Source organism: Microcaecilia unicolor, chromosome 2 (assembly GCF_901765095.1).
Source record: "Microcaecilia unicolor chromosome 2, aMicUni1.1, whole genome shotgun sequence".
NCBI classification, from domain to species: Eukaryota; Metazoa; Chordata; class Amphibia; order Gymnophiona; family Siphonopidae; genus Microcaecilia; species Microcaecilia unicolor.
In genome coordinates this window covers 489,407,829-489,432,829 of record NC_044032.1, presented here as the reverse complement: position 1 = coordinate 489,432,829, position 25,001 = coordinate 489,407,829, and the positions used below count along the sequence as shown (strand labels likewise).

The 25,001-nt window shown below is 42.9% G+C and overlaps 1 protein-coding gene across 3 annotated transcripts in view; it reads right to left on the bottom strand.

Annotated features, from left to right (window-relative positions):
- The window catches only part of RNF4 (ring finger protein 4), a 172,117-nt gene that overhangs the window by 57,660 nt on the left and 89,456 nt on the right, over positions 1 to 25,001 (bottom strand). For all 3 annotated transcript variants that reach the window (XM_030191115.1, XM_030191116.1, XM_030191117.1), the window contains 2 exons: positions 19,946 to 20,025; positions 10,467 to 10,476 (listed from right to left, as the gene is read on the bottom strand). In XM_030191115.1, coding sequence (XP_030046975.1) covers positions 10,467 to 10,476; positions 19,946 to 20,025 — 90 coding nt within the window. The remainder of the gene's footprint in view (positions 1 to 10,466; positions 10,477 to 19,945; positions 20,026 to 25,001) is intronic.

The window sequence follows — 25,001 nt, the reverse complement described above, 5'->3', positions numbered from 1 at the left end:
TGTTTGTACGTTTGGGAAGCTTGCCAGGTGCCCTTGGCCTGGATTGGCCGCTGTCGTGGACAGGATGCTGGGCTCGATGGACCCTTGGTCTTTTCCCAGTGTGGCATTACTTATGTACTTATGTAAATTCAAACAAGAAAATTCAACAAGCAAAAGCATATTTCTCCCACAATTCAACATGTCTAGTGCGTTCGACATGGTAAACCATAAAATACTACTAAACATCCTAGAATACTTTGGGATTGGGGGAAGTGTACTTAGTTGGATCAAGGGTTTCCTAACCACAAGAACATATCAAATGATATCAAATTCGACCATATCATCACCATGGAAACCAGAATGTGGAGTACCCCAAGGATCACCGTTATCGACCCTTTTCAACCTAATGATGACCCCACTAGCCAAATCCCTATCCAATCAAGGCCTTAACCCTTACATCTACGCAGATGTCACGATATACATCCCGTTCAAACACGAACAGAAATCACAAATGAAATCAAACTCAGCCTCCAAATCATGAACTCATGGGCGGATGCATTTCAACTAAAACTCAACGCAGAAAAAACACACCGTCTCATCCTCTCATCCCAGTACAACATGAACAAACCCACCAATATAAACACCCCAGATTACACCCTTCCTGTTTCAGACAGCCTGAAAATTCTCGGAGTTACAATTGAACGAAACCTCACGCTAGAAAGCCAAGCGAAAACTACAACAAAGAAAATGTTCCACTCAATGTGGAAACTCAAACAAGTAAAACTTTTTTTCCCCGAGGGAAATATTCCGCAGACTGGTACAATCAATGGTACTAAGTCACCTAGACTACTGCAATGCAATATATGCCAGATGCAAAGAACAAATCATTAAGAAACTCCAAACCGCCCAAAACACTGCAGCCAGACTCATATTTTGAAAAACGAGATTCGAAAGCACCAAACCCTTACGAGAAAAACTGCATTGGCTCCCAATCAAAGAACGAATTGCATTCAAAATCTGCACCCAGGTTCATAAAATTATTCAAGGGGAGGCCCCGGTATACGTGGCAGACCTCATAGATTTACCAACCAGAAACACAAGAAGATCAACACGCACATACCTTAATCTCCACTACCCAAGCTGCAAAAGACTAAAATATAAATCAACCTATGCATCCAGCTTATCCTACATAAGCACACAACTATGGAATGCACTACCAAACGTCATGAAAACATTGCACAACCTAATAAACTTCCGGAAATCATTAAAAACCAACTTGTTCAAAAAGGCATACCATAACTATCCAACTTAAACACCTGAACCCTGCAACACAATGAAACCTATACCAGAACTGGACTAAACTTTTCTCTTCCTCCATTACCTAATTTACTCTGTCACTCATGAACGCAATACCACTCTGTATTTCTTATACCGGAACTGGCGATCGCCATCACGGTAATAAGTAAGCCACATTGAGCCTGCAAATAGGTGGGAAAATGTGGGATACAAATGTAACATAAATAAATAAATAAAAGAGGCTATATTTTTAGATTTTGCAATTGAATGAATTAGAGTTAGTAGATCTGAGTCTTAGAAGAAATATTATGAAGATGGAAGTATTTATTGATTGCATCCTCGAGTTGAAGGTAATGAAATCTCTGGGTATCTGGGAGGTGAAATTTATTCTGTAATTTTTCAAATGTAAAGATAGTATTTTGGTCACATATATCATTAAAACAAAAAATGCCTCGTTAACTATTCTTTCCAGATAAATGATTTTGAACAGATTTTTAACTATGAATGACCCCACATAGAAGATTCAAATGACAGCGAGATCCTAAGTCACATTTAGATTTAAAGAAAAGTAAGGCTCAGATTGTACTGTATATAAAACCTGTGTGTTGCAATACACACACGGAATACAAAGAGCAGTACAAATACTAAAACGCCACTGAAGAGTAATGCAGGTACATCCTGCATTTCATGACCACCGACTACGAATTGCCTTTTCCAGAGGACAAAACCTGAGAGAAATGATGCAACCTAAGTTAAGAGAGATAGACATATCCACGGGAATATTTATTTATTACATTTGTATCCCACATTATCTCACCTCTTTGCAGGCTCAATGTGGCTTACAATTCATCGTGGATACTGGAAATAGTGAAGATAGAGGGAAACAAGAACTGTGGCAATTGCATCTATTGCCCAAATATGACAATTGCTAAGGAGTTTGTAAACCCTGGAGACAAGAAACTGTACAACCTAAGATACAACACAGATTGCAACAGCAACAATGTGGTTTAGATATTAAAATGCACATGTTTAAAGTCATATGTAGGAAAGACAACACGGGCGCTAAAACAGCACTTGAGCGATCATAAATTTAATATCGCACACCAACGCAGGGAAGCCCCATTAGTGGCCCACTGCATGGAGCAACAACATACATCTGTAGATTTCAGCTGCATAGTAATAGATCAGGTGAGGGAGTCAATCAGGTGAGGAAGTCAATCAGGGGAGGGAACAGAGATTGGGCGTTGATACAAGCAGAACAACGCTGGATTTTTAGGTTAAAGACTACAATACCGAATGGTCTGAACATACGAATAGAGTGGAAAGCATTCCTATAAGTGAGGTGGGAAGGTTAGACAATTAAAATTAGTGGGTAGGAGGCCCCTTTAAGAATTAGGTCGCTAGTGATTGGTCAGGTGAATGAGCTGAAGGCATAAATTCCCCAATGTCATTTTAGGAAGCAGGAGTCCCACGGAAGGAAGGAGCAGGACTCTTGCAAGGTAGGCTTCTTTACGCACATTTCACTATAAGGTAGCTCCAAGCTCTCTCTGAAACGCTATATTTATACTTTGGTTATAGGGCAGATATAGTAGCCGAGGGCATGGCTCCTGAGGAAGCATTTGAGAAATGGAGGCTCTCTGTCGAGAGTTCCCAATCGAGCAAACTACAGCCCAGATAAATGTATTTATGTATATCATAATATAAATACAAAAAGTTAATGAAAGTAATTCAAGTTAGTAAACGGAGGGTTTCTGACTTATGACGATTCTGCACCTTATCCCAATATAACAGATATCGGTCTGCATAGGAAAGGAAGCAGTCTGCTATCCGTGCGATGCAATCCAGGGCGAAATGTAGAATCTGAAGTCTTTCCTCCAAAAAGTGAAGAGAGAATCTTACTTGCATTAAGAATAAATTGAAGGGATTGTATATAAAAAGCAATTTAGCAACTAAGAATGTTGAGGATAAAGTAAAGTAGGTAGTTTATTAAGAGAGAATGGTTTAATTATATGTTGTTCAATGTGGAATCAAATAGGTAAAGAATTATTTTTAGAATGATGCCAAATTACAGCGCTTCTTAGCAAGAAAGCTTGTTTATAATTATAGAAATCAGGAAGTTTAAGACCTCCCAGGTGTCCGGGTAAACAAAGTTTTACTAAGGAAATTCTAGGATGTTTGCCTTTCCAAAGAAAAGAGGTGATAATTTTGTCAAGTGATCGAAAAAATAATTTAGAAAATTGGAAGGGTAAACATATTTGTGGGTCAATGATCAGAAGCAAACGTGGGTGCTAGAGGCTATTACTGCCATACTAGCATCCATGTTTACTACTGCCTTATGATCAGAGCCCCAGAGCGCATGAAACAACGCACTTGCAGGCTCCAACTACAAGTAGCATGCAAGTGCATGCTAAACAGAGATCCAAACGCAAATAGCATGCAAGTGCATGCTAAACAAATTCCTCCCCAATGATCAGCTGGCAGCGTGCCAAACATTGGCGCTCTGCACGCGGCAAACCCTACGCCAGCTCGGAGCTGGCATTAGGGTTTGTGAACATTGGGGAGGAATGGACAGCCCTGTCCAGGATGCATTTGAATGCTAGCAGGCCCCCCCATCCCATTCCCTTCTACAGGAGCCCCAAGCTCCCACCCCAAGCCTTATATGGTGGTGAAGCCCCGCCTAGCGCATTCCAGCGTGGCTTTTAATCATCTGCTCATGAGTATCTAAGCAATATGAGGAGCAATAATTATTCTAATATTTCGATCCTACCTCATCAGCTAAGGTGGAGTGGGTATCATAAAGCGCAGGTATGTTGAGGGTTTTTTTTAGGATTGAGACGGCACTGATTTTAATCGTGTGTGCCTGGGTGGAACTGAAAAAACACACCCAGATATTTTATTTGATCTGGGCACCACCTAATAGGAGTAGATGCTACATGTGATTTAGTACAATGAACATTAAGAGGCATTAGTTCTGTTTTTGTCCAATACTTTTGTACCCAGAAAGAGAACGAAAAAGACTGAGTATATTGAACAAATGTGGCAAAGTATCTTCTGGATTTGTAAGACATAATAATATGCCATCCGCATAAGCAGATAATTTAACAGAAGAGTCGCCAATTGGAATTCCATGGATGTCATGACTTTCTCTGATAGCTATAAGGAGAGGTTCAAGAGCAATAGCGGGAATAATGGGCAACCCTGTCTAGTACCACAAGTTAAATGGAATGAATTAGTAATAGATTAGTTAAATAGTAATCTAGCAATTGGTAATGCATATAAGACAACTATCATATTTATAAAAGCATCTCCAAATTTAAACCATTTTAGAACATGGGCGCTAGAGAGCATATTTATTTATTTGTAGCATTTATACCCCGCTCTTTCCCGCTGTTAGCAGGTTCAGTGTGGCTTACAAAGTATAGTACAGAGTTACAATGCAGGTTTGGTGCGGTTTACAAAGTGTGGTACAGAGTTACAATGTCTGATACAAAGTATCACAGAAATAACATAACTGTATAGAGTAGGACAAGAGGAAGAGATGTGGGGGAGGGTTTAATGTAAGGATAATGCTAGTGGTGTGGATTAGGTTCGTGAATTAAGTTGGGTCATTTGGATAGGCTTGTTTGAAGAGGTAGGTTTTCAGCAGCTTGAGGAAGGGTAGGTGTTCTTTGGTTGTTCGGATGTGTCTGGGTATGGTGTTCCAGAGTTGGCTGCCTATAACGGAGAAGTTGGATGCGTAGTAGGTTTTGTATTTGAGACCTTTGCAATTGGGAAGGTGAAGATTGAGAAATGTTCGAGAACATTTGGTCCCGTTTCTGGCTGGAAAATCGATCAAACTGTTCATGTAGCTTGGAGCTACTCCAAGGAGGATCTTGTGGATCTGTGTATGGACTTTGAAATTTATTCGTTCTTTGATAGGGAGCCAATGGAGTTTTTCACGGAGTGGGGTTGTCCTTTCAAATCCTGGTTTGCCAAAACTGAGTCTGGCTGCTGTGTTTTGGCCGGTTTGGAGGTTTTTTCAGGATTTGGGCTTTGCAACCAATAAAGATACTGTTGCAGTATTCGACGTGGGTGAGTACTGTTGATTGTACCAGATTGCGGAAAGTTTTTTGGGGAGGAATGGTTTAACTCTTTTTCAATACCCACATCATATTGAACATCTTCTTTGTTATGGTTTTTGCATGAGTTTCTAAAGTTAGGTGGTTGTCTAGCGTTACGCCTAGGATTTTTAGATTGTCAGATATTGGGATTGTGACGTCGGGTGTGGTCAGGGTGGTAGGGAGCATAGTGGAGTTTTGTGATGAGAGGATTAAGCATTGAGTTTTTTTCTTTGTTCAGTTTCATCTTGAAAGCGTTGGCCCAGTCGGCTAGGATGTTCATGCCAGTAGTTATTTTCTTCGAGATTTCATCCAGGTTGGATTGGAATGGAATAAATATGGTGATGACGTGAGCATAGATGAAGGAGTTTAGACCAGATCTGGATAGGGATTTAGCCAGGGGAATCATAAGGTTGAAGAGGATCGGGGATAGAAGCGATCCCTGGGGGACTCCGCATTTTGATGACCATGCAGACGATATTGATAAGGTTGATTTGACTTGATAAGATCTGGTGGTGATGAAACTTTTTATCCACTTAATGATGTTTCCGCCGATCCCTAGTTTGTCCAGTAGTTTTGTGAGAATGTCGTGGTCTACCATGTCAAATGCACTGGATAGGTCGAATTGCAGAAGAAGTATTTTGTTGCCAGTTGAGATTTCTTGTTTGAACTTGGATATGAGGGTAAGTAATACTGTTTCTGTGCTGTGTGCCGGTCGAAAACCCAATTGTGATTCATGTAGTATAGAGAACTTTTGTATGAATTCGTTGAGTTGGGAGGTCACTCTGTTTTTCATCAGTTTGGTTAGAAGAGGGATGGAGGCCACAGGTCGATAGTTGGTGATGTCTTTCGTTGGTTTCTTGGGGTTTTTCGGTATTGGTGTGAGTAGAATGTTGCCGTGTTTGGAGGGGAAGGAGCCTTGTTGGAGTAGGAAATTTCTATTTCTAATCCTGCCTCCGGGGCCGGCATTAAATTTTCAGGGCATATCAAATGCACTAATAATGCCTGTGGCTGGTAAGTCCAAAAACTGATTTCATACATCCTGCTGAGCAGTTGCTAATTCAACAAAACTGGTTAACAGATTATATGCAAGCATTAACATGAATGCTTACATATAATCTGTTAACCAGTTTAATATGTATTTAATACGTGTTATCACTGAATTAAATTCACTGATACAAACACAATGCCACTTTCCACATTATAAGCTGCGTATAAACATAAAATTAACTTATTAAAATTGGGTCTCCAGGTATGACTTTCTGCCTTGTTCCTGACCTGCCACTGAACATCTCCACTTTCAGCACTATTCCAATGAAGACCCAGCAAAGCAAGGAGGCAGGATTCCACAGAAAAGAGGACAGCTCACTTCAAAATAAAATAATTATTTTGCTCCAGAAAAGATAAAACTAAATATGGTAAGTGTCATAGTTAACTTATGTTAACTGCTAAAAGTTAACCCAAGTAACCGCAAAACCCCTACAATAATTTTAAGACATGTTTCTGGCACTTGAGGTAAGGCAACTGTTGAACTAACATGGGAAAATTATTGCGTGGAACAGTTAACCATATCAACTGCAAGGTGCACGCTTCACTCCAGTTGATTTGGAGACCAGCACTAAGCATCTAATACATGAACACTTTACTAAACTGTGCTACTAGGCTCCTTTAGTGCTGAATTTGTGAACTTCAGCTTATATTTGGTTAGCTATGTAGAGCAGGGTTCTTTTTTTTTGGTTGGGGGGGGGGGGAGGGAGGGAGGAAGCAAAATAGCATTATTACCTATGTTGACGTCTTCCCTCTCAGTTATATTACTGAAACATAAAACAGCCTATGCCTGAAGAAGGCTGGAAGAACAAAGTTACTCACCTGTAGCAGGTGTTCTCTGAGGACAGAAGGCCAAGTATTCTCACAGATAGGCGACCTCATCTGACTGAGCCCGGTGCAGATGCTGACTAGCAAGATTGGAGAACTTTCTAGCGACGTCCCACTGCTCATGCACTGGTGCCATCCCGCCTGACATGCGCGTACAGGTCCCTCAGTCTTGTAAGATAGCTAAAGAATACAACTCCAAGGAGAGGTGGGAGGATATGTGAGAATACTTGGCCTGCTGTCCTTGAAGAACACCTACAGGTAACTTAGCTTTCTCTGAGGACAAGCAGGATGTCATATTCTCACTGATGGGAACTTCTAGCTACCAAGCTCACCGAAAACATAAATGCTAGAAGAACAGGAACTCAAAACGTTGAGGCCTTAAAGTCAATTAACCTGAAACTATTTACATGCAAGTTGTGAAGCTGCAGCCTGGAACTAAAAAAACTGGACCGGGGGGTGGGGGGGGGGGGGGGGGGTGGGGGGGTGCAGCTCGATTCTACACACCAAACAAATTCTTCAGGACTGCCTGCCCAAACTGGCTGTCACATCAGGTGTCCTGCTCAAGGCGGTAATGAGATGTGAATGTGTGAACGGATGACCACGTTGCAGCTTTGCAAGTCTCCTTGATAGAGGCTGACCTGAAGTGGGCTACCGACGTAGCCGTAGCTCTGACATTATGAGCCTTGAGATGACACCAGAGTCTGCCCACCCTGGGCATAAGTAAAGGAGAAGCAATATGCTAGCCAGTTAGAAATTGTGTAATTATTCCCATCCTGTTTGGGTCAAAAGAAACAATTAAGCTGGGTGGACTGTTTATGGGTTTTAGTCCACTCCAATTAGAAGGCTAAGGCTCACTTGCAGTCTAAGGTATGCAGTATACTCTCATCAGGATGGGCATGTGGTTTTGGGAAAAACGCTGGCAGCACGATGACCGATTAAGATAGAACTCCGACACTACCTTAGGAAGGAACTTAGGGTGCATGCGAAATGCGTGAGAAGTACTACTCTATTGTGCTGAAACTTAGTGTAAGGTAGATCAGTTACTAGGGCCTGAAGATCACTGACTCTGTGAGCTGAAGTGACTGCCACCAAAAACACAACTTTCCAGATGACAGGAATCAAATGGCTCAAAAGGAGCTTTCATCAGCTGGGTGAGGACAACGTTGAGATCCCATGATACAGTTGGAGTTTTGACAGAGGCCTCTCTCAATAGCAAACCTTTCATGAAGCAAACAACTAGAGGCTGTTCAGATATGGACTTACCTCCCACACAGTGATAAGCACTGATTGCACTTAGATGAACCCTTACAGAGCTGGTTTTCAAACCAGACTCAGAAAGGTGGAGAAGCTATTCAAGCAGTTTTTGTGTAGGGTAGATGAAGGGATCTAAAGCCTTGCCCTCACACAGAGAACAAACTTCCTCCACTTAAATAAGTAACACCTCTTACTAGAGTCTTTCCTGGATGCCAGCAAAGTGAGGGAGACTTCGAACGACAAGTCTAAGGATTCAAATTCTATGCTCTCAACATCCAAGCCATGAGGGCCAGGGATTGGAGGTTGAGATGCAGAAGAGCTCTCTCATTCTGTGTGATGAGGGTCAGAAAATATTCCAATCTCCACAGATCTTCGGAGGATAACTCCAGAAGAGCAGGAAACCAGATCTGACTTTGCCAGTAAGCCGCGATTAGGATCATAGTTCCCCAGTCTTGCTTGAGTTTCAGTAAAGGCTTCTCTATGATAGGTATCAGAGGATATGCATACAGAAGCCTTCCCCAATGTAGGAGAAAGACATCTGATGCTAATCTTCTGTGTGATCTAAGCCTGGAACAGGACTGGGGGACTTTATAGAGATGAGTGGCAAAGAGATCCACCGAGGGGGTGCCCCATACTCGGAAGATCTTGCAGGCTCTGCCCATGTTGAGACTACTCATGCGGTTGCAAAACCCTGCTTCATCTGTCCGCCAGATAGTAGGTTCTTTCCTGGTAGGTTATGTCCTTCAGAATTTATTTGGTGCCTGGAATCCAATTTCACCCCATGAGGCCCATTTGTTTCTCATTCAGATGAAGACATTCGGTTTTATCAAGGGTCTTGCTTTTTACAAATTTCACTTGTGTTTCTTTTTTCTTTTATGGTAAGTGTGGTAGCTAGAGATTCCCATTGGCTAAAAAATTATCATCCTGCTTGTCCTTGGAGATAGCAAAGTCATACACCTGTAGCAAGTGTCCTCCAAGGACAGCAGTATGAATGTTCTTACTGCCTCACCCACCTTCCCCCTTAGATTGAACTGGTTCTGCGTGGACTGTGGTGGTAGTGGTGCTGAGGGACTGTTTGCTCTGCCCCATCGGATGAAGTTATCCATCAGTAAGAATATTCATCCTGCTGTCTTCAGAGAACACTTGCTAAAGATGAGTAACTGTTTTATCCAAGACAAAAATTAAAAAATGACACAATGAGTTCTTATTAAGACAGAGCTGGACTGACCTGCTGTCATTTTAAACTCTGCAGTATTTCAGTAAATCACCTAACTAGAAATACCCTGAAGAGCAGGTCTATATCCTAACAATGTATTTTTATTTAAAAAGTTAAGAGGTTACCAATTTATCATGCACATTCAATTTTATTGAAGTTTTCTCTAAGTAATTTGTTAAAAGTTATGTGCACAAACCCCAACAGAAACAATATGGTTGGCAGAAAAAGGATGCCTTGATTAATGCAGTCTGCAGATATTCTTGCTAACTATACTGCCACAGGTCTTATTAGAATTAACATTGCCCAGGCACTTACTACAAAGGTCCTCGTGTCTATCAAACATGCTTGGATTTTTCTACTATTCTGGTTACTATAATTTCTTATAGAAGAACATTTCAGGTGTTCAGCATTCTCCCAGTGGCAAATATTCTCTCATATTCTTTCTGGAGCATCCCCTTCCTTCCCTTGTGCTTTTCGTTCCATGAAAAATGTTACTTTATTCATGCTTGCTAGATAGCTGAATGCTTGTTATAATTCCCCTCTTTCTTCCAGAGTATGTATTCTTTAGAGCCTTCATTCTGATTTATAGTGATTTATAGTGCAAGCCAGGTTCCACCTCAGTGACACCTTTTTATGTACATAAGTATGTTATCAGCATTATCAAATAGCTGACCAATTATACCCCATATATTGTTTTAAAAACAAAGCATCGGTAATTATTTAAAGGCACACAAAATAATATTACTCACCTTCAACAATCTTGGGCAGAACAGGGAAAGAAAGAACAAAAATAGATGTCAGTTGTACAAAAAGAGTTTTAAGAACCAATACTTGATCTCAGCTAAATTTATTTTAATTTATAGTAAATTAAAAATGCTCTCTCTTTTAATTACTGCTGTATGTTAATATATTGTACATTTAAAAAAAACTAATACAATTTCCAGACTTCCTCTCTGAATCTGAAATAATCCATCTCTAGATAAGGTGAAGGGAAAAATATGCACACACACACAGAGACATGTAATACCCATGCTTCAGCTGAAATAGTTTATAACCCCTAGATTATGCATTTTAATGCTGGAAACCCAGTGAATTACCAAAATTAGTAACTATATTTTAAAATGGCAGCTCAGACTTGCCTACCCTTAACTTTGCCACAGTGCAATATTCTATGGATGTGCAGTGCTAGAAAATGAATCATAAATAAGTAATGTGAGACTTAGAAGGTGCTGGGAACTTAGCATTTCTGTGTTTGAGGTGACCTAACTCGATGGTAGTATATAGAGTTCATGATGCTTCATAACGTGTTTATTAAGGGTTTAGAGTAGGGGTGGGCAACCTGTGGCCCACCACTGAATTTTGCGCAGCCTGCAAGACCATGAGAAGTAAACATAAAGTGGCCTCAAGAAACATCATTAACCAGAATTTTGTAGTCGGTGGAACCATTGAAAGATACAATGGGACAAGACTTGTTTGACAGTGTTAGCAAGCATTAGTAAAGATAGAAATATAGGGTAACAGACCATTCTGGTAATAATTTATGTTCATTCACTGAGTTTTGTTGGCATTGGATGCAATAGTTAATTTTCTGTGTGTGGCCTGCTACAGAAAATACTGACATTCATGTGGCCTTCTATGCATAAGGGTTGCCCACTTCTGGTTTAGAGAATAATAGAACACTTTGCATTTACCTTGAAAACTACATAAAAAAAACAGACAGGAACACACAGATGTAGGCATATTAATATAGAAAGAATAGGGGTAGCAACAAGGAAAATTCAAGAGAGACCAGTTACATATTTAAAGACCAGTTCATATTACAAATAAAGGATACAAGATTCAGCATAATATGATTGTGCATTGGTTATAGTTAAAGACTAAAACCTGATCATTCATTGACAAAAATATAAATCAAAGCCAGATCAGTACCGAATCATTTTACGTTCTATTTCTGACATGATATCTTATTCCTATTACTAGGATTCAATTTGCCTGAGTTGATTGTAATTATGCTTATACTTGGTAATTTTACTTCTGTTATGCTGCTAAAATGTAAAAGTTTTGTTTCAAGCTATGGTAAAATTATGCCTTTCCTGCTGATAATTTTCTTTCCTTTAGTCGCAGCAGATAAATCCAGGAACTGGTGGGTTGTGTCCATCTACCAGAGGGTGGAGATAGAGATAATAAACTGAAGGTAGCGATATCAGATGGCTAGTTCCTCCTTCATTCAGTATATGTTGCCTCACAAAGCAGGATCAGATAAAAAGAAAAATACCCAGAGCCTTCCTCACCAAGGAAATCAAAGAAAATCCTGCCTGAAGAGAAGATTGTGTCCGATTTCTTTCTTTCTTTTGTTCTGGAGAACTAAGAGAAATCATGCAGAAAACCACACAGTAAAAAAAAAAAAAAAAAAAAAAAAAAAAAAAAGACAGGGATCCTGGATTCATCTGCTGCAACTAAAGGAAAGTAAGTTTTCAGCAGGCGAGACAATTTTACCTTCCTTAGCTTCAGCAGATGAATCCAGGAATTGGTGGGATGTACCAAAGCAATCTCTAATGAGGGTGGGAAGCCGCCGCTCCCCGAGACAGAACCGCTGCACCAAGAAAGCATCTGATTTAGTGGCCACATCCACTTTATAATGCTTAGAAAAGGTGTGCAAAGAGGCCCAAGTAGCCACTCGACATATCTTGTTTAGGGACAGCACTCATCTCCACCCATGACGCCAATTGCACCCTTGTGGAATGAGCTCTCAATGCCTCCAGAAAAACACAGCTTTCCAAAACATACGCAGAGGAAATGGCTTCCTTAATCCACTTGGATATAGTCGCCTTAGACACCGCATCCTCCCGTCAAGGCCCAGCCAGAAGCATGAAAAAAAGATACGAACAACGAAACTCATTAAACATCTAAAAATAATGGCAAAGAACCTGCCGAACATCCAAGAGCCAAAGAGCCACAAAATCTGAGGGACAATCCTCCTCCCGAAAATAAGGAAGAAAGAGAGGCTGGTTGAGACCACAAGCGAAGACCACCTTCGGCAAAAACGAAGGAACCGTATGCAAAGTGACCCCAGACTCAGAAAACTGCAGGAAAATGCCTGAATTTCCAAGATCCTTCACGCTGACGTAATAGCCACCAAAAACACAGCTTTGAGGACAAGATCCTTGTTGGAAGCCCTGCGCAACAGCTCAAAGAGCACTTTCTGAAGAGCTCAGAGATCCAGATTGAGGCTCCAGGGCGGGCAAGCCCAGTGAAGCGGCGGGCGAAGATGCAGAACCCCTCTCAAAAATCACACCACATCTGGATGCAAAGCCAGAGAAGAGTCTGACACCCGCCCCCGGTAGCAAGCCAAAGCAGCCACTTGAACTCACTGGCGATTATAGGCCAAGCCCTTCTGTAAACCATCCTGCAAAAAGGGCAACAGCTGAGGAACTGAAGCCTGCAGTGGCAACCAAGCGCGAGACACACCACCCCTCAAAGGTCCACCACACATGAGCATACAAAGTCGAAGTAGGCCGCTTACAAGCCCACAGTAAGGTAGCTATCACCGCATCCGAATAACTCTCCTTCCTCAATGCGACCTCTCAAGAGCCAGGCTGTAAGACCAAAAGTGGGAGGGATCCTCCATCTGAATCGGATCCTGATGTAGGAGGGCTGGGACTGACTGGAAGCTGAAAATGCAGCTCCACCAGCAGACGCACAAGATCTGCATACCAAGGGTGCCGCAGCCAGTCTGGGGCAACCAGAATAAGCGACCCCGATGGTGCTGGATCCTGTGCAGCATTCTGCCAATGAGTGGCTAAGGAGGGAAAAAGTAAAACATAGCTCTCTCTGGCCAGGTCTGCAGCAGAGCCTCCAGCCCTGCGTACAAACTCCAGTCGTCAACTGAAGAAGGTGGGTGCCTTGGCGTTCACCTAGGATGTCATCAGATCTACCTCCAGCATCCCCCACTTCTGACATATCCTACGAAAGACCTCCATGGACCGTTCCCATTCCGCAGAGTCCAGGAGATGACAACTGAAAAAAATCTGCCTGCTCATTGGAATGACCCACGATGTGAGCTGTGGTCAGACAGAGCATGTGGTCCCTGGCCCACTCCATGAGACAAGCCTTGGCGGCTAGACCCCAACTCTGGGTACTGCCCTGCTGATTGACGTAAGCCACTGCCGTTGTGTTGTCAGAGAGAACATTAACCACCTTGCCCAATAAAGAGTCTTGAAAAGCTTTCAGTGCATACAACATCGCTCACAGTTCCAGGCAGTTAAATGGCCATGCCGCCTCCTGCACTGTCAATAGCCCCTGGGCACGAGAATGAAGACAGTGGGCACCCCAACCTGACAGGCTGGCATCTGTGACTACCACCACCCACTGCAGAGCTGACAAGGGCATCCCCTTCTGCAGTGGGGGGACTTACAAAACCACCAGCTCATGCTCTGCAGCACCTGGAGCAGCCATGGAAGACGCCACTGATACTCATGGGACACTGGCAACCATCTGCTTAGCAGAGAATGCTGAAGATGACACCTGTGGGCTCTCGCCCACAGCCCCACCTCCAAAGTGGCCGCTATTGAGCCCAACACCTGAACGTAATTGTGGACTTGACAACATCAAGAGGTTGTACACCTGAGCCTGAAGCTTGACCCTCCTGCCTTCTGGCAGAAACACACGGCCCTGAACCGTGTCAAATCAGATCCCCAGGTATTCCATGGTCTGAGAAGGCATGAGGTGACTCTTCAGAAAATTAACCACCCAGCCCAAGGACTGTAACAGGGCCAGGACCCGATCGGGGGCATTGCAATTCTTTTGCTCAGATTCCACGCAGATCAGCTAGTCAGTCATCGAGAAAGGGGTGCACTACGATGCCCTCCTTGTGATGGAATGCTGTCACAACTACCATCACCTTGGAAAAGGTGTGAGGGGCAGTAGCAAGGCCAAAGGGCAAGGCCCAAAACTGGAAATAATGCCCCAAAATCGCAAAACGGAGGAACCACTGAGGAGACGGACAAATAGGGATATGCAAGTAGGCCTCCTTGGAGGTATAGGGCAGTAAAACTCCCCCAGCTGCACCGCCGCCACAACGGACCACAGAGTCTCCATGTGGAAATGCCACACTGAAAGAGACTGACATTCTGGAGATCGAGAATGGGGCGGTAACAGCCCCCTTTTCGAGGCACTACAAAATAAATCTAATATTGACCCGAGCGGGTCTCGAAGAGGGGCACAGACAACACCGCCCCCAGGTCCACCAGTGACTGCAATTTGGTCTGGACTGCTGCTCATTTAGAGGCCATGGAACATTTGGAATCTTGAAAACACTTCACTTACAGGAGAGGCAAATTCTAGCTTATAATCTTCTCTGATAACATCTAAGACCCACTGGTCGGAAGTGATTTTGGTCCACAATTCATACGAGTCAGCCGATCACCTATGCTGGGCACCAAAGAGCAGACCGGCGAACCATCACAGGGTCGAGCATCCGCCCCGCTCCCTGAAGTGCTGAAGTACCCAAGTGGTGCTTGTACCTTTGAAAGGAAGAGCACTGCTGAAAATGAGGGCACTGAAAGGATCCCGCAGACCTGCCCAGCCGGTACCGGCGAGCTTCCCGAAGGTGGGGCCTAGCTGACACCACCCTTGACGAGGGCTTGGGATTATCCTTGGGTAGCCTCAGACTTAAAATCCCCCAAATCTTTAACAATCTTCTTGAGATCTTCCCCAAAAAGAAGCTCACCTTGAAAGGGCAGATGTGTAAGACGCTGCTTAGACGCCATGTCCGCAGCCCAATAACAAAGCCACAACAAATGGCGGAAAGACACCACCAGTGCCATCTGTTTGGCCGAAGCACACACCAAATCATACAGGGATTCAGCCAAGTAAGTAAGCCCCGACTCCATGTGGGGACAAGGAGCCCCAAAAGACAGCACCGAACCCTGGCACTGCTTGAGCGCCTGCTGCAACCAGCTAAGGCATGCTCTGGGGGAGTAAGACCTGCAGATAGACACCTCAAAAGCATGCTTTAGAGTGGTCTCCAGATGCCGATCCTGCTTGTCCTTCAGTGCCACCCTTCTCCATCGGAAGAGCGGTCTTCTTAGTAACTGCCTTAACCAAGGCATCGACCTCGGGAAGGAGAAACTTCTCCTCATAACCCGTAGCCACAGGATACAGGCAAGACATCTTCAAACCCCCATTAGGTTCGGCCTACTGAGCTGAAATAAGCTCCTGAATGGTCTCAGGTTCGGGAAAGGACGGCTTTCTCATCCATTTTGGGGTTGACCATAGCTGCAGCTTGCACCTCCATGTCAGCAATATTTAAGGCCTCCGAGGCGCTAGAGATGAGTGAAGGCAGCTCATCCCTATGAAACAGGCACACAGCAGAAGGATCATCAGACTCGTAGACTACCTCACCATTCCTCCAGCTTTATCAATGAGAGAAGGGTGCAAGGACTCCCCAGAAAGCGTGGCTAGAGACAGGGAGACAGAGGTGGGCCCAACGACCCCACCTCAGAAACGGCACCCAGACGATGCCTCTTGAAAGATGAATCCTCCACGGAAGATGGATCTACCAAGCCCAAATCCGGCGCAGAAACCCCCCTGGGGTGGGAACATCAGAAAAAGAGTGCTGATGTAAGGTTCTCTTAAGTAAATAAGCATGGTGCATGAAAAGAACGAAATCCCCAGCCCAGCAGACTCTGCAACAAACCCTGGAGAAGCCCCAAGGGAAGAACAGGACCTCCCCCCACAGGCGCACCCAAAACTGCTGCAGGCTGTGAAGCGCTGGAAGCCACCAAAACACCTGAGGCAGGGAATCATGTTGGCAGGCGCCTGCAGGATGGCATGCTCTCCTGCCGCGCCAGTGCGGGAAACAGACTGCTGGGGGGGGGGGGGGGAGTGTCACTCTTTCCCACCAAGGTCTCGGAGCACCCAGTCACACAAATTCCACTGCAGATCGCCTCTTACCACAATGGGAACATCTTTTCACCGATTCTGCTGTCATACAAGTCTCGCGCAAAACAGGGAAGCACTCACCCAGAAAAGCAGCACGGTCCAAGGCAGCAGCAGGACCTCTCAGAAAGAGCAGCCTGACCAGTACGCAGACTGAAGATGGTGGCAGAGAAAGACCAGTATAGTTCATCCAGTCTGCCTAACAAGATAAACTCATTATATATGGTATGAAGTGATACATCAAATGTATAACTGATTTTGATTTGTCCTTGCATTTTTTACAGCATAGACCATAGAAGTCTGCCCAGCACTGGCCTTGTTCTAAATTTCTGAAATTGTTGTCATAGCCCCTGAAAAGCTTCAATTCAGTCACGATCAGGGCACAGACCATAGAAGTTTGCCCAGCACTGGCTTTCCTAACTAATCTCCCCTAAGCTTCTTTGGATCCGATCCTTCTAAATAGGATTCCTTAGTTTTTGTCCCACGCATTTTTGAATTCCGTTACAGTTTTCATCTCTACCACTTCCCATGGGAGGGCATTCCAGGTATCTACCACCCTCTCAGCACTACTTCCTGACATTATTCCCGAGTCAGCCCTCTTTCAACTTCAATTCATGTCCTCTAGTTCTACCACCTTCCCGTCTCTGGAAAAGGTTTGATTGCGGATTAATACTTCTTAAATATTTGAATGTCTGTATCATATCACCCCTGTTTCTCCTTTCCTCCAGAGTATACATGTTTAGGTCAGCAAGTCTCTCCATATACGTCTTGCTACGTAAACCTCCTACCATTTTCAATGCTTTTCAATGAACTGCTTCAAGCCTTTTTATGTCTTTAGCAAGGTAAGGTCTTCAAAACTGAACACAATACTCCAAGTGGGGCCTCACCAATGCCTTGAGAGAGACAACATCTTTTTTTCTTCTGCTGATTATACCCCTCTCTATGCAGCCTAGCAATCTTCTGGCCGCAGCCACCACCTTGTCGCACTGTTTCGTCACCTTGAGATCTTCAGACATCACCCCAAGGTCCCTCTCCTGAGCAGAGCTTACCAATCTCACACCCAAAACCCCGCCCCTCTTTTGTACACAAAAAATACTTCATCCCCTAAACTGTATCACTCCATTGGGATTTTGTAGCCAAAATGCATTACCCTGCATTTTGTTTAGCAATAAATCTTAAGCTGCCATATTCTGGACCATTCTTCAAGCTTTGCGAAGTCCCTACTCATTTTATCCATATGATCAGAAGTGTTTACCCTATTACAGATTTTGGTATCAACAGGAAAGAGGCAAATCTTACCACAACCCTTCCACAATATTACTTACAAAAATGTTATGAATTGGAACTAGAACCAATCCTTACGGCACATCACTTATAACATCACTTCCCTCAGTGAACTATACTGTTGCCTTCCACACAACCAGTTCCTAACCTAGTCACTTTAATGTCCATACTGAGTGCATTCGGTCTATTTATAAGTCATCTACACAAAACTGAGTAAAATGCTTTACTAAAATCTAGTTATACCACATCTAGCACTCTCTCTCAAGCCAGTCAAAGAAATTAATCAGATTTTTCTCACAAGACTTGCCTCTAGTAAAAACATGCTGCCTCAAGTCCTACAATCAATTGGATTCCACAAACGTCACTATTCTCTGTTTTAGATGCATTTTCATTAATTTACTTATCTCAGAGGTCAAACTAAACAGCTTGTAGCTCCACTTTTGTGGAGAGGGACCACATCTATCCCTCTCCAGTCTTCAAGGACCTCCTGACTCTAGAGAGGCACTGAAAAGATCAGACAGCAGAGCTACCAGAACTTCCCTCAGTATTCTCAGGGATGTATGCCACCCAATCCCATCACTTTGTCTACCTTCAGGTTTACATAGAGACGAGTAATGAAACCTGTTAGGGTCCTAGAGTGAGCATGCCTCATTTAAGGCTAACAAAAACTGCTAAGTCTTTAACCCTTTTTAAAACTGTGGGTAAGAGCTTTCCAATTGAAGCTCTGTGGATATTGCATTCCATTCCATGTCAAATGGTGCTACATAAGAAAAAGAAGAACCTTAGTAGAAGGAAGGATTATTACAAGGCAGCTTTGTGAAAATCTGAGGGAGTCAAGGAGAGTACAGGATGAACAAATCCAAAATGAAGCAGCAATGTTCAATGTCACTGAACCACCCATATTCAGGTACATTAGCAATGGTGTTTAATATCAAGGTTGCTTGATAACATCTATTTTCTCTCTACCACTTTCTAGAAAGAGGTGGTCAGGAATCTCTAACACAGGGTCTACAAAAGTTCTTCCTGCATGTTGGCATTACAATAGTTAGAGTACCTAGTGCCCTGTGATTCCACAATAAGAAGTATAAAATCCAGCCCTTCCTGCCAATTCTCCAATCAAGAACTGCAATTAGAGAATGAGGACTGAAGTATGACAATAGCATCAGTGTCCAGGCAGTACTCCCATTTCTCCCTCCTCTATATAGTGATCCATTCTAAGAATAAGGACAGCATCAGTGTAGCACTTCAAACCACATCCTTTCCTTCCTATGCTTGTGCTTTGAAGCTTATGGACATTTCAAAAATGATACAGAACAGAACCAGGTGAAAGAGGGGGAGACATGGCCTGAAGCAGTGTATTGCTGTCACCATCTCCTCTTCTTCCTCACATATTATACAAATGAAATCAGAGAGGGAGGAGAAAGAGAGAGAAGACTACTACTACCAGCGGAAGCAAAGAACTATGGATTGTGTAAAGGAAAGGAAATGTGAAGAATGAGTGAGAGGATCAGAGAAGAGATGCAGGGAGAATATGACTGGATCCAAACGGTATGGAAGTTGTGTGGTGTGAGTACGGATCATTCTCCTCCCTTTCTTTCCCTTTGCTCTGCTCCATGATTATGCCTATTTTGCAATCTGCCTAAAACTTCATCTCTCCTTCATCAGAGTCACTCTCGCATTCCACCCCTCCAAATCTCTTCCTTTACTCAATATCCTTCTTCTTCTTTCCTTGCACCAAATCACTAAGAACTATTCCCCCCCCCCCCCCCCCCCAATAAATAGGGCACTTAACAGTCAGAAAATGTTTCTCTTATACATTTTGTTTTTAAAAAAACTGCATAATTTAACATGCAAGTTTATGCTGCAGAATCTTGAAACACCAGCCACAGGAAACTCTAGTAATCTCACAATGGATTTAATATTTTAAAATATTTATTCATGGCTATAAATATACACACACACAAAATACATTTCTCAAAATTCTTTGTATCAAATTGGTACTTACTACAACAGAATCATTATGAGTTAGATCAACAACTACTGGATCTGAAGAGTCACAAGTAAGATCAACCACGTCTTCACCAGCTAGAAAAAAACCACACACATTTTACCTACGAAAGCATATTTTTGTAAAGCAGTGAAAAATGTAACAAATGCAAAACACTAGAGCTGTTCAATGTATCTAAAACAGTACTTGAAACAAAGTTCTAATATGATTTAAAATATGCCACACTGATGAAACTACTAAAATAACATGTTTTATTTGAAGAATTTCTTCAGTATTAACCTTGTGTACCTTTGTATTACCGACTCTCTGTACATGCCTGTTTAACATTTTTCTGGAAAGATTTTACAGTTCAGCTATTTCACTAGAATCTTTACATCGAGACTCAATAATCCTGTGCACCAGACCACTATGGCATCTAGAAATTGTACAGTGATGCCTGGGATTTTGTGCTCCAATTCTTTTTCTTCTTCCCAACCCAAACAGAAACTGGAAAGAATTATTCAAAAGAGATTGAGAATGGCTGTTCGTCCATATGTCTGGGGGCAAAATAACTCTCCAAAAATTTAATGCTATGGGATGAAACCCGGCATGCCTGAAATCCCAGTAAAAAAGAGACATCAGACTAGGGGTTCGAGGGATAACCTCCACCCCCCCCCCACCCCAAATACAAGCAAGAAAATGACCGAATGCATTTCTATGCAAGAAGGACTTCCAGCTTCTGTAGCAGAAATTAATGGAATGAGATTAAACTTGGTATAAGGGGGTGGGAGAATAGAAATTTATTTAAAAAAAAAAAAAAAGGGGGGAAAGGATTTTTAACTTCTGTAACAGAGAACATTGAGTGAAATGTTTAAGTTAAATAACAGGGCAATGCAGTTGAAACGCTAAGATTCCTTACTCTTCCAATCCCCACTCCCAAAAGCTTCACCTCCCTCACAACTACAATCAGCCCTAAAAATACCCCAAACAAGCTATCCTCCCAAAACTGCCCCCTGCAACTTCCACATCACCCCACAAAAAAGTCCCTGTATCTGCCCCATCCCCTAAAGCACACCCTGCAAGTGCCCCACCCCCATAAAACAGCCCCTATACCTGTACCCAAAACTATACTATCTGCAATGTCTACATCCCACAAACAGCCCCAAACCCAAAAATTACTCCACAGCAAATGCCCTACCACAACTACCCTGACATTGTCCAAACTACAGGGTCCCTGTCCATCAAACTTACCACCCCACAAGTGGCCCTCCAACTCCAAAGTAACATAGTGGAGGAGTGGCCTAGTGGTTAGGGTGGTGGACTTTGGTCCTGGGGAACTGAGGACCTGAGTTCGATTCCCGGCACAGGCAGCTCCTTGTGACTCTGGGCAAGTCACTTAACCCTCTATTGCCCCATGTAAGCCGCATTGAGCCTGCCATGAGTGGGAAAGCGCGGGATACAAATGTAACAAAAATAAAATAAATAAAAATAGTAAATGACGGCAGACAAAGACCTGTACGGGGCAATCCAGCCTGCCCAACAAGATAAACTCATTTTACATGGTATGCGATACTTTATATCTATACCAGAGTTTGATTTGTCCTTGCCTTTCTCAGGGCACAGACCATAGAAGTCTGCCCAGTACTGTTCTTGTACTAAGTTCTGAAGCTAACATCGAAGCCCCTTAAAATTTACACTCCAGCCCATCCCTATCTATTCAGTCACGATCAGGGCGTAGACCGTAGAAGTCTGCTCAGCTCCCGTTTTCAATTACTTCCTCCACAAACACAATACAAAACAGAAAGATACACAAACATATGCAGACCCCACAGAAGTGTTAACATTCCCCTATCCCTTTATTTCATTTTCTTTGCTTTTAATTCTCCTCTGAAACTACTTCAAGAATCGGACAGGTTTTCTTATTGGTTGCTTTGTGAATTGCCACGTAACATCTGTTACTATGGGAAGGCCCTAACAAGCTTGCACTGCGAAATGTCTGGCTTTAATCAGAATTGTACATTAATGTCCTGAACGTAGAATGCTATAAAAATATCCACAGATTACTTGAGTTTAAACCTCTATCTGCAGCTTTTTTGTAATGAGCCTGCTTTGACTGCTTCCACTGTAACTATCAGCAAAGACACTAGCTAGGATCCAGCCAACGGAAAGGCAGTGGGGATGGAGAACTGGAAGGCAGTTCACATAAAGAGAGGTGGTGATCTGGATAAAGTCTCTGTGCTATAAAAGTGAAGCTTCTGCATCTGGTGGGAGACTGGTAAATGAAACCCCTCCAAAGATACCATAATGCATTTATATGGTGAATTGCACCTTTCAAACTGCCTTCTCTCATCTCCTCTCCTGATCATAGATATATAAAAAGTGCACAGACACATTCAAAAATACAAACACATGTACAGACACAAACATATATAGCCTCCCATAAACACATCCAAGCATGCATATACACATACAATGATGTGAGAAAGTTTCTCCTTCCTCTCCTGGTTTCTCCTATTATTGTACATATGTCACACTGAATGGTTTCTGATCTTTAAACAAAAGATAAGCAAAGGGAACCCGAGTAAACCAGTTGCCATTGGCTGTCCACCTACAGGATGAAACCAAATCTCGGCGAAGTCAAAGGCTCTTATTGCAGAACATGGAACTGTAACAAAGTCCTACTACTACTACTTATTTTTAGTACTTACAGTCCTCATTGTTTCCACACTCAAGATGAGGGTGTCTAGTGTATCTCCTAATTTTCAGGTGCATATTTCTTTTGCAGGCAAGCAGTGGTGTTCATAGGGGGGCTGACACCCGGGGCGGATCGCCGATGCACCCCCCCTCCCCCCGGCAAAAGGACACCCCCCCCCCGCGAAAGGACACCCCCGGTTGCACGCCGCTGGGGGTGGGGGGTGCCGCGCGCGCCTGTCCTCCGTTCGTTCCATGCTTCTTCTCTGCCCCGGAACAGGAAGTAATCTGTTCCGGGGCAGAGAAGAAGCATGGAATGAACGGAGGACAGGCGTGCACCTGGGGCGGACCGCACCCACCGCCCCCCCCCCCTAGAAACGCCACTGCAGGCAAGTGACGTTTCAAACTAAAAGTGATTCATCCTAGTCAACATTTATTTCATCACCCTTTGCTTCGGAAACTGGTCCATGTTTTAGTTATTAATAATCCGTATTACTGTTCTTCATCAGTAATCGTTTATCATTTATTAAAATGTACTATACCGCTTTTATTACGAACAAATTAAAGTGGTTTACAAATAAAATGGAAAAGAACACCAATTTAAAATAGGAAAGACCTAGCTGCATAAGACATTCACACAAAGTACAATCATACAACATAACAAGGTTACAAAAGAAGTAAACTAGAATAATCCACACAGAAATTAAACCTGCATGTTACTAACAGCTACCTGACTCCCATTGCAGAATCTACCTGGACCTATATCAGAAAAGCCTGGTGAAAAAAGGGAATCTTCAATAAAGCCCGAAAGGAAGTATATGACAATTCCAGCCGGAGAACTTGTGGGAGAGAATTCCATAAGTGGAGGAGTAGCCTAGTGGTTAGTGCAGTGGACTTTGATCCTAGGTAACCAAGTTTAATTCCCACTGCAGCTCCTTGTGACTCTGGGCAAACCACTTAACCCTCCATTGCACCTGGTACAAAATAAGTACCTGAATATATGTAAACCGCTTTGAATGTAGTTGCAAAAAATCTCAGAAAGGCGGTATATCAAGTCCCATTTCCCTTCCCCCCTTTCCCATAATGCTGGTGAGACAAAATAAAAAGCACTAGATCGAGTGGATTCCCATCTAGTTTTAGATGGGTGCAGAAGAATTAGTCTATTGTCCTTTAAGGAACGCAGAGTACGAGATAGTGTATATGGAGGAGTCACCAGAGAGGAGAGATAAACCGGGGTACCACTATAGAAGACCTTGAGGGTTAAAGCTAGCACCTTAAATTTAATCAACTGGTAGCAAATGGAGCTGCTGAAGAAGTGATGAAGGATTACACAGCACAACAAAAAAAAATTTTCGTGTGCTACTGGCCAAAAACCATTTGTCCTATACTAAATTCAGTGTGCGTATTCCAAATCTGCAGTCAGAATTGATGTAACACGTCAGGAAATTTTGTTATGCATAAGTTTGCCCAAATGAATTAAGCACTTGGAAAGCATTGAATAATTTTTTACAGAACGAGTTTTATTCCAACAATTACCTGATCTACATCAAAGTTAACAGTATATGAAAATGCAATGGAATAACAAAATTTCTAAAAAGTCTCGTATTCCAGTTTAAAAGTCTTACTTCAGCAAGGCCCAGTACTGTTAAAAGTGCTTCAGGCATCTACTTTTGCGTTTGTGACCGGTCATATTTTCCCGTTGCAAAAACCAGCAGTAGTCTCCCATCATGTTGGGATTCCAGCGGCCTTGATATCTGTTCTCCATTGTAGAAATGTCTTTATGGAACCTCTCTCCATGTTCGTCACTTACGTATCCCAAATTGGGTGGGAAAAAGTCAAGATGGGAATGTAAGAAATGCATTTTCAATGACATTCGGCAGCCAAGTTGTTCATATGCTTTAAGCATGTTGTCTACTAGTTCAGCATTGTTTTCAGCTCGTCTGTTCCCAAGGAAGTTCTGCACTACTAGCACAAATGCATCCCAAGCATTAATATTATAAGTGAATAGGCTTTGCATGTATAACTTAAAATCTAGACATGTCAGGCAAACTCAGAGTTCATATTTGGAATCGGCGGGTTCAATTTAGTATAAATCACATGTTTTTCTCTCAGTAGCAAAATCATTGTTGCGTTGTGAACAGGAGGCTCAGCAAAGAATCCTTGCGGCGGTATTTTGCATTATTTGCAATATTTGGCATTTCCTGTATGGGAAAATTAGGTTCTTACCTTGGTAATTTTCTTTCCTTTAGTCATAGCAGATGAAGCCATTACGTATGGGTTGTGTCCATCCACCAGCAGGGGGAGATAGAGAGCACTCAAATTTCACAGTGCCACATGGTCAGCTAGCTCCACTGCCTCTTCAGTATTTGAAGCTTCCAAAGCA